This window comes from Natator depressus, chromosome 18, assembly GCF_965152275.1.
Source record: "Natator depressus isolate rNatDep1 chromosome 18, rNatDep2.hap1, whole genome shotgun sequence".
Taxonomy (NCBI): Eukaryota; Metazoa; Chordata; order Testudines; family Cheloniidae; genus Natator; species Natator depressus.
The window spans coordinates 16,123,902-16,138,283 of record NC_134251.1 but is presented as its reverse complement, the minus strand read 5'-3'; the positions used below and the strand labels follow the sequence as shown (position 1 = coordinate 16,138,283).

The 14,382-nt window shown below is 45.2% G+C and overlaps 1 protein-coding gene across 5 annotated transcripts in view; it reads left to right on the top strand.

Moving 5' to 3' along the window:
- The window catches only part of DVL1 (dishevelled segment polarity protein 1), a 171,354-nt gene that overhangs the window by 136,984 nt on the left and 19,988 nt on the right, over nt 1-14,382 (top strand). For all 5 annotated transcript variants that reach the window (XM_074975382.1, XM_074975381.1, XM_074975383.1 and 2 more), the window contains one exon: nt 5,898-6,036. In XM_074975382.1, coding sequence (XP_074831483.1) covers nt 5,898-6,036 — 139 coding nt within the window. The remainder of the gene's footprint in view (nt 1-5,897; nt 6,037-14,382) is intronic.

The following is a 14,382-nucleotide window of genomic DNA, read 5'->3' as shown; positions in this document are numbered from 1 at the left end:
TGGAGGGTTCAGTGCAAGGAGATCTTTGTGGATTCCTGGCCTAACCCCAAGCATATGGGGGTGGAGGTGAGAGGGGTATTGGTTACTATAATGGCTGCTGAACCCCAAGGCGGTGGTAAATTTTTCCATCCTTCCCAACCCTAATGAGATCCCTTGCACAAAGGCAGGGACCATTTCTCTGTGTTTGTACAGCACATCAGGACCCTGATGCCGTCCTGTGAACTCGCAGTACTACAGCAAGACAAACAACAAATCGTCATCATAGCGGCTCTGAACATTTCAACCTCATTGTTGGTCGAGCGTAGCAAAGTGTTCAAACAGAAGGTGTGATGGAAGTGTAAGAAATTATTATTATTAGGGCAAGAAATTATTAAATATTTCTGAATCTGATGGACAGTTCCTGCCCTCTTACCTGGCAGGGTATGTATTTATTTCATGTGGTCTTATAACCAAAGTACAAACCCAAAACATGGATTTTTTTCCCCCTCTCTACCAAAATTAAAAATGCAGTCCAATTAAAAGGAAAGCCAACAGGTATTCCACACCAACAGTGATCAGCACAGTAAAAACTGGGTCCAACAGTCTCTTCCCAAACCCTTTTCCTCTTCCCCTCAACTTCAGCTCTCACATTGTGACAAATGTTTGTTGTCAATAGACACACCTTGCCTTAGTGAGGTGCTGCCTGTGACCTGCCTGATTGGAAATGCTGCCTTGAGACAGCAAAGCTGTAAAGCTAATCCCTTTACCATATAAATTCATCTGCACGGCTCCTCAGCTGTATGGTAGTGTCAGGCTCCGCTTTTGTTAACCAGATGCGCATTGAATCCAGCTACGAAGCCAACACCAAAGAGGGACAAAGACTCACTGTTTGCCCCAGGCCAGGTCACTTAGGCCCTGATCCTGAGAGGTTTTCAGTCTCCTAAAATTCCACTGGCATTTATGTGCCTAACTCCCTTTGGCTCCTTTGAAAATCCCATCCAATGGAAGTTAGGCGCCCAACTGCCTTTGACGAAGTGGACCCCAATTTAGCACAGACCTTGCACACGTGATTAAAGTTTAAGCTCCATTGACTCCCCTAGGACCTGAGCACATGATTAAAGTTAAGTTAATCATGTGTTCAAGTGCTTTGCTGGATTGGGTTTTGCAGAGTGAAGTTCCTTATGCTCTCTGTTGTAAAGAGCCGTGAGAGCCTTTGGATGAAAAGTGCTCCTTATTGTTATCCAAAGCAGAACTTAGGAGGCTTAGCTAAGAGTGAGACAGGTTGGGGGAAGAGCACCTGCAGAATGTGGCGAGGGAATGGGCACCTAGGATGGGTCTTTGATTGAGGGGCAAGAAACATCTGGGTGTGGAGAGGAATGTCAGGAAACGGGAGGAGAGCCCCAGCAGTTAAAGCTTCACGCATGGCTTTGTTCTCTTGTAAACAGATTAAAGAGCTTCTGTGTTCTTTAGCTCTCCGGTTCACTTCCCATCTCTTGTCTTACTAAGTCACCAGAAGCGGGGAGCTCTGATGATGACTCCGATTGCCTGGCAGTTACTTTAAATCTCCCTCAACAGAATAGGCTTCTTTCAGCAGCGAAGCCTTTGTGTTTTTCTGTTTTGTTTTGTTTTATCCCGCCCTCCGGACCAGTAATGAAAACATTCCTCCCTGGACCCGAACAGGTGTGGGCAGGAGTCTGCCTTTTGCGCTTGCACCAGGGAAGAAACAAAGGGTTCCTGGTTAGGAAGACGCCCGCGTTTTGGGGGATTTAAGATGGGATTTTTTCAGAGGTGCCTACGGGAAGTTAGCCGCGCAAATAGCACTGACTGTCAATGGGATTTGAGTATTTCTTGGGCCACGTATACACGTAAGTGCTGCAGCGGTGCAGCTGTATCAGGAGAGAGCTCTCCCGTTGGCCTAATAAAACCCCCTCTGCGAACGACAGAAGCTGTGTCGGCGGGAGAAGCGCTCCTACTGACACAGTGCTGTGGGCCTGAGTGCTGATGTTGGTATGATTTACGTCACTCAGCCTCAGCGATACAACCTAACTTCGCAGTTCTATAGACCCTCCCATCTAAAGGTCTCCAAGACTTTATGGATGTTAATTAAGCCTCAAAACCCTCCCAGCAGGAGCTAAGTGATTGTATCATTCTCCAGTTTACAGATTGGGGGAAACCGAAGCACAGAGAGAGGAAGCAACGTTGATGCTGGGAACAGAATCCAGGCCACTAGGGTTTCCAGGCATGTGCTCTAGCCACTAGACTACACTGTATCTGGATTTAAAACTATTCACTCATTTTCCCAGGAAGGAGGCTTGTCATTAACCCAAGCCAAGGACACTCTCTGTGGTTTTAACGGGCAATTTAGTAAATTTCACACAACTACCAATTTGATGGACAGAACACGGTTTTCTCAGCTTTAGAATCGGGAAAGTTTTTCCCTTTTCCTTCTGTTTTGTCATGGATGACAGCACCAATGAAAGAAAAAATTGGCTCTTAAAGCTTGGCTGAGGTGCTGGGTTCGAACGTTCAGGGCATTTGTAGAACAGATTACTTGACCTTAGCTGACAAAGGTCAAAGTTGGCTGATTCCCCATGAGAAGAAATAGCAGTTTAGTCTTTACTTCCTCAGTGATCATTCAAGAGACGTGTGTGTCTGTTTCCAGGCCGCCTGCTTGATCATTTAGAATAGCTTTTGCCTGAACACTCCTGTGGTCCAGGCTGGGAGGGGCAAAATTTGACTTCCTTTTATTTTCCCTTCTGTCTGTGTTGAGTCTGGGATACATGGACTTTGTTGCCTGGTCCCTGAGTTTGGTTTTAAATCCAGAACTAGAAGGCTATTTTGGGGAGGATTCCCACCACATTTTTTACCTGATCATCTGTGGTGCAATATACGCGTAAATTATTTAGTTTCTAGCCTGTTTTAGACTGTAGAATTTGGAGAAGTAGCTGTCCATTTTGAATGTTTATTCAAATTAAACCTCGTAGATCCATAGATTCCAATTGTGATCATCTAGTCTGCCTTCCTGTACAACACAGGCCAGAGAACTTCCCCAAAATAATTCCTAGAGCAGGTCTTTGAGGAAAAACATCCAATCTTGATTTTAAAATTGCAGTGATGAGAAATCCACTGCAACCCTTGGTAAAGTATTGTAATGGCTAATTACTCTCACCATTAAAAATTTACACCTTTTTTCCTGGTCTGAATTTAACTAGCTTCAACTTCCAGCCATTGGGTCATGTGATACCTTTCTTTGCTAGATTGAAGAGCCTATGGTTAAATATTAGTTCCCCATGTAGGTACTAACAGACTGTAATCAAATCACCCCTTAATTTTTTCTTTGTTAAGCTAAATAGACTGAGATCTTTGAGTCTATCGCTATAAGCCATGTTTTCTAGTCCAGTGGTTCTCAGTTCAGGCTACACAGATGTCTTCCGGAGGTACATCAACTCAGCTAGATATTTGCCCAGTTTTACAACAGGCTACATAAAAAGCACGCGCGAAGTCAGTCCAAACTAACATTTCATACAATGACTGCTCTATGTACTATACGCTGAAATGTAAGTATAATATTTATATTCCAACTGATTTTTTATAATTCTATGGTAAAAATGAGCAATTTGTCAGTAACAGTGTGCTGTGACACTTTTGTATTTTTATGTCTGATTTTATAAGCAAGTAGTTTTTAAGTGAGGAGACCAATCAGACTCCGGAAAGGAGTACAGTAGTCTGGAAAGGTTGAGAGCCACTGCTCTGGTCCTTTAGTCATTTCCTATGTATCTGTTAAATTGAGCCTGAACTTCAAGTGTTTTAACATTTCCCCCTCTCTTCATTGATGGCAAGAATCATTCTAATAACGGATTGGTTCAACTTGTGAAAAAGTTTCTTTGGATTCCAGTAGTGTCTAAAGGTCCCGATCAAGGCTGCACTGTACTGGGAGCTGTACAAACACGTACTACAAGGTAGTCCCTGCCCTGAAGCACTTGCAATCTAAAAAGACGAGACAAAGTACCATTGTCCCAGTGTTACAGATGGGGAGTTGAAGCACTGAGAGATTAAATGACGACAGTCCCGAGGTCACATGGGGAAACTGAGGCAGTACCTGGAACTGGACACTGATCACCCACCTGAGGCTTTAAACACAGGACCATCCTCGGTGGTCTCAGCATAGTTCCGAGAGGACAAGTTTCCAGTCTCAAAACCCACTATTAGAACTAGTTCACAATCCTACCAGAGCGTCAGGGCTTGGATGGACCATGGCATCTGAACAGTCCCCTCGTGCACCATACGCTAGCTAGGAGGGATGCTGCCAGGCGTGGTTCCCTGCAAACCAAGATTGAGTCGCATTGACCAGGAGGAGGGGAAACTGACAGTGCCACTTTCAGGTTGCACCCGCTCTGGCAATGCAAAGACTATTTGGATCTTCAGGGACTGCCAACATAGCCCCTTTCTCCACTGCTAAATTCACGTAAACTGGGCCAAGGCGGTGACAGAACGGGATTTGGAAATTGTGCAACAGAAGGATCGGCTCGGTTACTGTCACAGTACTTTATCTAGCTTTATAGCCGTGAGTGCTTGAATTATAAAGAATAATAATAGTGCTTTGTAATTCTCGAGTACCTTTTTGTCTGGAGATCTCAAAGTGCTTTACAATTACTCCCCCTGGGAAGGAGGGAGGGAAGTAGTCAGATGCCCTTTTTCCAGATGAGTAAATCGAGGCAGCAAGGTTAAGGATGGCAGATCTGGGACCAGAAACCAGCTCTCTCAACCCCTGGTCCTGTGTCTGTCTGCTAGTCCATGCTGCTTCTTGTACTTTTTCAAGTAATCTTACTTCAGAACTTATACAAAGTCTTAGGCTGTGAAAGTTTCTTCCTGGGTATAATAATTGCCCTCTGGTTTGTGTATTCCTGGCACTGTCATTCTTTCCGCATGAAGCTTTTCCATTGTATAATCTGCTTGTACCTGGGAAGGCATTCCAAGGGTTAGAAAGCATGCTTTAAAAAGTCATTCCTGCTTTGAAGTCCAGTTTGTTGATTTCTTGACTGGGTTCCTTATCAGAATCAGCCTTTCCGGCGTCTAGGACAAGAACTTTCTTGGCAAACTGTATTGCTCTTAGGTCAAGGATCTTTTAGTGACAGGTGACTGAGTGGGAGAAGGGAGCGAGGAAGTTTGTTTTGTAGCGGGCTATCCTGAGTGTTCCTATAGCCAGAGGTGAACCACTGGTGCATTCAGGTAAATGGGGTACACTTTTGTAGGGAAGATGCACAGGGAAGTCCTTGCCCTCTGATTGCATACTCAGAGCTGTGTTCGCAGAAGAAAATGTGCCAGTATATATTATGCATATGGAAAGGCCAGGACAATGAGGCTGCAACGTAGCTGTACTGCCCAGGTTATGGGGTGTGGAGGAACGTACGGATTTGTGTTTGAGAGAGAAGCTGATAGCACTGTGCAGACCGGGGCAATGCACATTTTGCCCCGCTGCTCTACGAGTCTCACCCCCAGTTTGTGGCACCCCGTGCTATGTGCTGCTCTGCAAAGAACCTCAGTCCTGACTTTCAGCACTTGCTGCTCTTTCAACGCTGGGCTCCCCACAGAGCTCTGCTGTGATGCACCTCAGTCCTGACCTGCAGCCCATCTGCCCTAACTCCTGTGCGACTCTCCCTGTGAACCTTAAACCTGGTCTGCGAATGTGCCAGAGCAGGGGTAGATGGGGGAAGGCTAGGGCAGGATTTGTCAGCTGTTGACTGAAATCCAAACACTAAGTGGTTCCGTTTTCAAGACGGGCCCTTTTCGAAGGCTGTTGAGAATTGGTTGTTTTTAGTGTCAGTCTCATGCTCCCTTCCCTGACACCTTCCTGCCACTGCAGTTGTTTGTCACCCTCTCTCCACCTCAGGCCTGATTTCCTGCTGTTCTCTCCGCAGTCCCTCGGATCAATGGGCACCCCAAGCTGGACAGGCACCGTGAGCACCCGCCCGGCTACGACAGCTCTTCCACCATGATGAGCAGCGAGCTGGAGTCCAGCAGCTTCATTGACTCTGATGATGACGATAACACAAGCAGGTAGGGAGCCGGTGTGGGGAATTCACGCGGCGCAATTAGGGTAGATTTACTGTGTTGCTCTAATCGTGTAGGGCCAGATTGTGACCCTAGCTACGTACCGAGCTAAGGGCGCGTAAGGCATCCCTTACACACATCCCTTACCCCCATCACCATTTGCAGCTTGGAACAGAGCATGGGGGAGGAAAAGCAGCATCCGTGGGGAAGCTTCTGCAAAGGTGGGGGGCGGGCAGCGTTCGGGAACAGGTGGAGGCTGGGCTCCACATCACCTACCCACATGCGCTGCCAGCCAGTGCAGCTGAGCAGGTACAGAGGAGAGACCTGGTCTGCAGTAGGTGTAGGACTGATGCAAATCATATCCCCTGCCAGGAGCAAGGAGAGGGACCCAGGGGCCAGACTATGACTGATTTTGCTACTCCATTTTGCCACTCCATTACTGCAAGATTTAAAACAAAACTCACCATTGTTTTTGCAAGACCAACTTCTTGTTCCCCCTGCTGATTTCCCAATGCAAGTAGCTATAAATGCTATATCTAGAGCTGTACTGATGTCCTTTGGAGATGCTGAGCTGAGAAAGCCCGTTCCAGGTCTCTGGTACTCCAAGGAGGCCTCTCGTAAAAACAAGAAAGACACAACTTGATATTCCTGTCATTTCTAAGGCGAAAAGCAAACAAAAAAGGAGCCCAACTCAGCAAGGTATTTAAGCACATGCCTCACTTTAAGCACATGAATAGCCCATTAAATTCAGAGGAATTATTTGTGGGCTTGCAGTGAGTCAGATGCTTAAGTGCCTTGATGAACTGGGGCCTCAGTTATTTTTAATTTGCTAAAATCCCACTTAATTTGAGCTCCATTTTGACACCTGTAAAGGGCGAGGAGGCTGCACTGAGTAGTGCGGTATGCAGAATGCCCATTTGTCCATGCACATGCATGCTCATTTGGTCTACCAGGTCACCTGTTGACAGTTTGGCCGATTTTTGCTTTGACCTTAAAAAAAATATTTGCTCGCAGACACAGTCTAGGTGAAAAACGCCCAGCCAAAACTGATAATTTCACATGCAAATGGAAATTCCCTGTGCAAACGTGAGCTGTGGGCATGGATCGCCAACATGTGAAAATGAAGGGACCAATCCTCAAGTATTTTACACAGATGAGTAAGCCCATCAGCCTTCCCTGTGCCTAAATGATTCGCAGAATCCGGCCCTTTGCCTTTAACCTGCATCCATTCTAAGCTTTCCTAAAACCTTTGGGGGTTTCCAAGAGAGCCTTGCAACTCATTTTGTTTCTTGTAAATAAATGAATCATTTCCATGGCAGCAAGATATGCAGTGGGGCAGGATTAGCACAGTCAGGGTGGTTACTAAAGCACAGCATGCTAGACCCAGCTAAATCCTGTCCTGTATTTTAATAAAGAAAACTCTCTACACCTGACCCAAGATGAGAGCAAAATTCTTAGAAGCTGCTGCCAAGGGCCCTTTCCTTTCTAGGCGAGGGCAGAAGTTCTTGGCATACAAAGCAGCTGCCAGGCTAGCTCGTCAGGAAGAGCAGCGTAATGGCATGCTCCAAGGTATGTTGTTCTATAACAAAGGCGATGTTCATAAGCGGATGAGAGATTCCGCTGGTGGGGGGAGAACGTTCTTCACGGGCGAACACAGCCTGATAGAAAACCAAACACGCTCTGGAGCTGCTGGGGATGGGGGCCTGGGGAAAGGGTTAAAGGGGGTAAGTTTGTTTAATGGCGTTGATAAACTCTAGTGTTGGAGGCCGAGTTGAGAGTGGGGAATGAGCGGGTGGGGGGGGGACAACGCGGAGAGAAGAATCCAAATGAAAAGGATTTTATGGTGGTAACAGTGAGGAGGATGTGAACTTTCTGTGGTACTTCTCTGTGAGTATTTGATTTTAACTTGGAGCGGCGCAGCAGAATTGGTTAATTTCCATTCCAGGGAAAGCCGGGATGTGTTTTAGGGAGGGTGACTTTATTTCAGTGAGTGGCTATTTCAAGGCAGTACAGTTCCCCAATTCGACACCATCTTCTAGGTTTCTTTTCTTAACCAGAATCCTGTTCCTCCAAGATTCATTTCTCATCTGTGCCTTATATGGTAGGAGCCATCTTTTTTTTTTTTTTTTTTTTTTTTTTTTTAATAGTGCTGGCAGATCTCTGTCTCAGGTTCTCTACAGACCGTAGCAATTTCACTCTCTCTTATGGTTCAGGGAGTTTCAGACTTTGATCTTCTGATTCATTTTTGTGCTTTTCATATGGGAGGTGGGAAAAAGATACAAAAAACCATTTGTTCTCTTTAAAAAATGACTTTAAAGCAATGTGATAGAATGGGGTATAGTACACAAGTCATTAAACAGCGTAAACTTAGTGGCGTTTGCAGGTAATGGGTGATCTATTGAGTACAGAGCTGCTGGGGAGTAATCCATTCAATACGAAGGTACTTTTCTAAAGTCTCTTCCTTCCCCTAAGACCATAAATAGTTGGAAAATGAAAGGCTGTTAGGAAGCTAGGCTTTTGACAGCAGCCTATAATTATTATTAATAAGAGCTCTTAGCTCTAATGTGGTCAAAATCGTGCGTGGCGAGAATTCCAACTGCACTGACTTCAGATGTGCTGTAGTCCACTGCATAAAAGAACCAAATGGAAAGAACGTTTTCTGAAGCACTTTTTGCAACTACATCTATCATTACCACTTTTCCCCCTTCTTTCCTTCTCTTTGGAGAAACCAGATTGCATTGATTATCCTCATAAAACTCGGTGTAGAGTTTAGTAGCCTTTCGGTTTTGAGGAGTGCTCAAGGAGTTTTGGCCAGTGGTTGCAGCAGGAGACTGAGAGTCAGGACTCCTGGGTTCTATTCCTGGCATGGCGCTGACACCTGGTGACCCTGGGCAAGTCACTCTCTTTGTCCAATTGTAAAATGGCTATAATCATTCCTACCCGCCTCCCAGGGATGTTGTAAGGATTAAGTAATTAATTCTCGTAAAGCACTTTTGAAATACAGGGCGTGAAAAGTGCTACAGAAATGAAAATTAGTATGACTGACATGTAATTGTAATATATATTTTCTTTACTGATGAAACATGGAGTAAGCAGCAGTTCTGCTGAGGACACAGGTTGAAAAAGTTGGCAAGGAGAGATGGCTAAAATGTTATGGCAACATGCAAGAGGAAATAAGTTGGATTCCTTTGATTTTTCCCTAATTATTTTTTCTGAAAGAAATCGCAGAGACTGTGAAGCCTGATATTTACAAACATGCTTTCACATCATCTAGGAGTCTTGCCAAGACCAACTGCTTTCCTTGTACTTGCACCCAAGGTTGTTAAGATAGCTTAAAACCTTGCCCAGCTTCCCACAAGAAGGGATCAAGAATTAATTGAATTAAATGCATACACATTTGCAGCATTCTTCAGCATAACTTTCCTCTTCTTTCATTTCTTTTGCATACATATTGCAAGTACCGTTTTAAAGTCCTTCATCTATGATGGAAAGATGCCGGAAAGCAAGAGAAGTGAAGTGTGTCTTAAGGCTGAAGTTGTGGTCCTGAATTTTGAAAGACAAAGAGTGAAAGAGCCAATTTGGATTGCATAAAAACTGCCCCAAATCATGGACCGTAATTTAGAACCAAATATGAATGGAGATCTTTTGTGGGTCTGATTTCCCCGCCCCCCCAAATCCTGGTTTCTGATGCAGAGTAGAACTGGAAATAGCACAGACCAAACGAAGATGACTCCTCTTAGTCTGATACCAGCTGGAAACCAAAGTCTTTCAAGAAAGTCTGTTGTGTGGGATATCCAGTTCCGTTTTTACAGATCGACCGTGTTCAGCATTTGAAGAGGTGCATATCCTAATGAAACCCAGATTCCCAAATGAGGCTCACTTCTCCCTATGCAGACTCATATCTTTTTATCCAGGATTGCGGAGGTACGTGGGGAGGGTAAAGGTGTGTATCCTTTTGAAGATGCTCAGAGTGTGGTTGACAGTGGAATCAGCCTGTAGGTGGTGGTAAAATGTTCCGACTGCCATCACCTTCACACGTACGCAAGTATCTTTCCCCAGTTTGCCTATTCTTTCTGTCTAATCCCTCTATTTAGGCTCATCACTACAGTTGCTCTCTCATATACTGTACGTTCTCTGGGACAGAGACTGTCTTCTTTGTTTCTCTTTACAGTGCCTAGCACAGTGGAGCCCTGAGCACTACCATAATACAAGTAAATAATAACCGAGTGCCCAGCTCCTCTGGCCCAGAGAGTAGAACACATGTGTGGTGGTATTGCCCAGACCAGACACTACCTCCCCAGCACTTTAGAGCCAATTGGATGCTTTGAGTGAATGTCTGGAATTTCCTGAGGGTTACAGAACCATCTTTCTGAATCATTAAGCAGATTGTCTCCCTTTCCCTTCAGTTTGTAAGAATCTGTTTGTTATGCTTTTCATAACCATGCTCTGCTCTGACACGGTCTCTGTTCAGAAGGTATAATTTACCCTACTCCTTCAGAATTCCTTCAATTTAATTATGAAAGGTAAGCAAGTCAGAAGGGGTAGGGTACGTTGTTCTTTAAGAAATCAGTAATAAAGGACGTATAAGATGGTGATTTGGTGGAAGAACCTCTAAGAATATCTGACAGTTTGGGTTGAATAGTGACCTAGAGTTTGGGTGCTAGTTCTCGGACCTTTTTTGAGCCTGTAGAACCTCTAAGTCTCATGGGAAACAGGCTTTCTCTCGAGATTTCTGCTACTTCTTCCTTCTGTTCTGTTCACTTTCTTGTGGTATTTTTGCACCTCTTTGTAACACTAGCAACATGTCTGATGTGGCTTCTGTCTAGTGGCTGGGTCACTAGAAAATAACAGCCTACTACTGGCCACCAGCCAAGCTTTAATGGTAGAAGTCTAGCTTGAGCTGGAAGACCCAAGTGCAAACCATGCTAAAGACTCGTTACACTTCCAGCCCTGGCCAGAGCCCAGAATTGCAGGAGCAGCAGAGAAAATAGGAGGAAAAGTTAAGCGAACTACAAATTGGTGAGAATATTTTAGCCAAATTCTCTTGGCCATCCCTTGCATCAGACCACTGTCCAAGATGTAACCATCTTGCTGGTATATTAGCAATGGACTGTAGTATCCCTTCTAGTCACAATCAGGACATCTTTAATTGGTGTCAGTGCAATTAGGAGCTGAGCTAATTTTACCCTTGTATATATCAAAGCTAGCTTTGAAACACTGAGTCCCTGACTTGATGGGGGATTAAAACGTCACTTCTAAGTGCTCACAAGGTCAGAGAGCAGCTGCATTTTCCAGCCAGATTGACTGCAGACAAATATTTTTAGTCCAGCCTGCCAGAGAGAATGCGATTGAACCCCTGGTATAATTGCTCTTTGTGTTTCTAAGCAGCACCGTGTTGATGCCCCTCAGAGCAGAAGGGGAGGAACTGGCACAACCAGTCAGCGTGGGCAGTTCGGCGGGTTTGGTGACTGGAAGTGTGTGGTGATAATGAGAATATTGACAGGGAGAGAGTGTGCTGGAAGATGCTTCTGTGTCAGAAATGTTGGAGGCAACACTAGGTCGCTGCCAAGACTACTTAAGGCAAAACTGGGCTAGGGGGGTCTTGAAGGTGTCTTAAGTTTCTGCCTACTGGTCCCGGGATTTCCTGTCCAGACAAAACATCCTTTTTCTGTGAGGTGAAGGAAGAACTCTCTGCTACTGGGAGAAGTCCCTCCCTGATTGGACATCTCAGGCATGGCCTGGCATGTGCGTTTCGCCAACATCTCTAACCTAGAGCCCGCTGTTTACAATGGGAAATAGCAGCCAGTGGCATTAACCCTTTGATTGGCGTGGCACTGTGAAACCAAACAAACGATTTGGTGAGCTGCATGGCACGTGTCCTGTGCTCTGTTTATCCATTGCAAGACAGAATCCCGCTCCTTGGGAGTGTGCACTGTCCCCGTTGTCTAGAGCAGCGTTTCTCAACGACTGGCCCGTGAACCGGCGCCGGTCCCTGAGATCTTCCTGACACAGTCTAGGGAGGCAGCAAGCCAGTCCCTGACATGAAAAAAGTTTATTCATAGATTCATAAATATTTAGGTCAGAAGGGACCATTATGATCATCTAGTCTGACCACCTGCACAATGCAGGCCACAGAATTTCACCCACCACTCCTGCAAAAAAACTCACACTTATATCTGTGCTATTGAAGTCCTCAAATCGTAGTTTAAAGACTTCAAGGAGCAGAGAATCCTCCAGCAAGTGACCCGTGTGCCATGCTACAGAGGAAGGCGAAAAACCTCCAGGGCCTCTTCCAATCTGCCCTGGAGGAAAATTCCTTCCTGACCCCAAATATGGCGATCAGCTAAACCCTGAGCATATGGGCAAGGTTCATCAGCCAGATACTACAGAAAATTCTTTCCTAGGTAACTCAGATCCCACCCCATCTAATATCCCATCACAGGCCATTGGGCCTATTTACCATGAATATTTAATTACCAAAACCATGTTATCCCATCATACCATCTCCTCCATAAACTTATCGAGTTTAATCTTAAAGCCAGATAGATCTTTTGCCCCCACTGCTTCCCTTGGAAGACTATTCCAAAACTTCACTCCTCTGATGGTTAGAAATCTTCATCTAATTTCTAGTCTAAATTTCCTGGCCAGTTTATATCCATTTGTTCTTGTGTCCACATTGGTAATGAACTTAAATAATTCCTCTCCCTCTCCGGTATTTATCCCTCTGATATATTTATAGAGAGCAATCATATCTCCCCTCAACCTTCTTTTAGTTAGGCTAAACAAGCCAAGCTCCTTGAGTCTTCTTTCATAAGACAAGTCTTCCATTCCTCGGATCATCCTAGTAGCCCTTCTCTGTACCTGTTCCAGTTTGAATTCATCCTTCTTAAACATGGGAGACCAGAACTGCACACAGTATTCCAGGTGAGGTCTCACCAGTGCCTTGAATAACGGTACTAAAACCTTATCGCTACTGGAAATACCTCTCCTGATGCATCCCAAGATCGCATTAGCTTTTTTCACGGCCACAGCACATTGGCGGCTCATAGTCATCCTATGATCAACCAATACTCCAAGGCCCTTTTCCTCCTCCGTTACTTCTAAATTTCTAAGTTGAGAAACACTGGTCTAGAGCAGCACCTTCTAAACTATTGCATGCTTCAGCAGATCATTACAGCCGCTGAAAATCAACTACGTGATGCATAGCTGCCGGGAATTATTTAAAGCACAGTTATAATCAGAAAAAGATGACTGTATAAAAATTGCCATGTGTTTTTATTCTTTCTCACTCATGGCCAAACCCAGCTGCATGAAAGTCAATAGAAAGATTAGTGCGTACTTCACCATGAGTCATGCTGGATTTCACCCGTTCCCCAGGGCTCCCTGCATGGAATGAAATCTCGGCACAAGGTTAGTTTGCCTACTGAAGCCCTACTCTTATCAGCCTAAGAAAGGCACTTGCCTCTCACTCGGCAGCCTTCCCAGGAATCTTGCTGTTTGACTTGTGTCCAAGCAGGAAAGTTTCCCCGGAGTCTCTCGTCAAGTAGCAGGCAGGTTCATTGGACTCAAGCAAACTCACTTTGCTGGACTTTAAGCCCACCTGATTGTTGTGGGCTGGAGAATTCAGCTCAGTCTTGAATGCAGTTAGGTTCATGCTCTAAGAAGAGACTCTGGGAGGAAAGAGGAGAAGAGTGAAAATCCAGTGGGGAAAAATATTGGTGGCAAAATGGACATTATGTGAAACTGACTCCTATGCAGAGCAGCCAACAAGATCTAGGCACCCTGGAAGCCATACTGTACTATACCTGGAGCGCTTTGGTAGGAGTTTAGTGGTGTGTGGGCTTTGCCAGCAATGGAGGCACTTGCAATCACTAATTGCTTTTGAAAATGTGGGCCGTTGCCTTTCCAACTGGAACTGTCCTGCTGGCTGAGAGGAAGCATGTGCTTCATGTTGACAAGCTTTGAGTTAGTTTTGTGACCTCAGAGGATGAATCGAGAGGTTCACAAACCCTCCAGCTCCGTGAGGTTCCCATCCCCAATATTCACTCCAACGTGCTCATGCAGAGTATACACGAGCTGAATATTCCTGTCATGTGGGGATTCTCATGACAACAGGCCCCTTCATGAAATTTCCAGGGTTTGTCCTCTCTTGTGGTATTCCAGCATTTTGAACGTGGCCAGAACCTTGTAGATCAGAGCCAGGTAGACATGGAAAAACCGGTCCAGGGTCCCTCTTGCTCAGATTTGTGAAGCAGGGACTTGCATCTGCCCATTTGCTCTTGTAGCTGCTATGTTGTCCTGGTTAAAGATATTGCATCATCTTTGTCTATCTTAACCATTTTTAGAGTAACA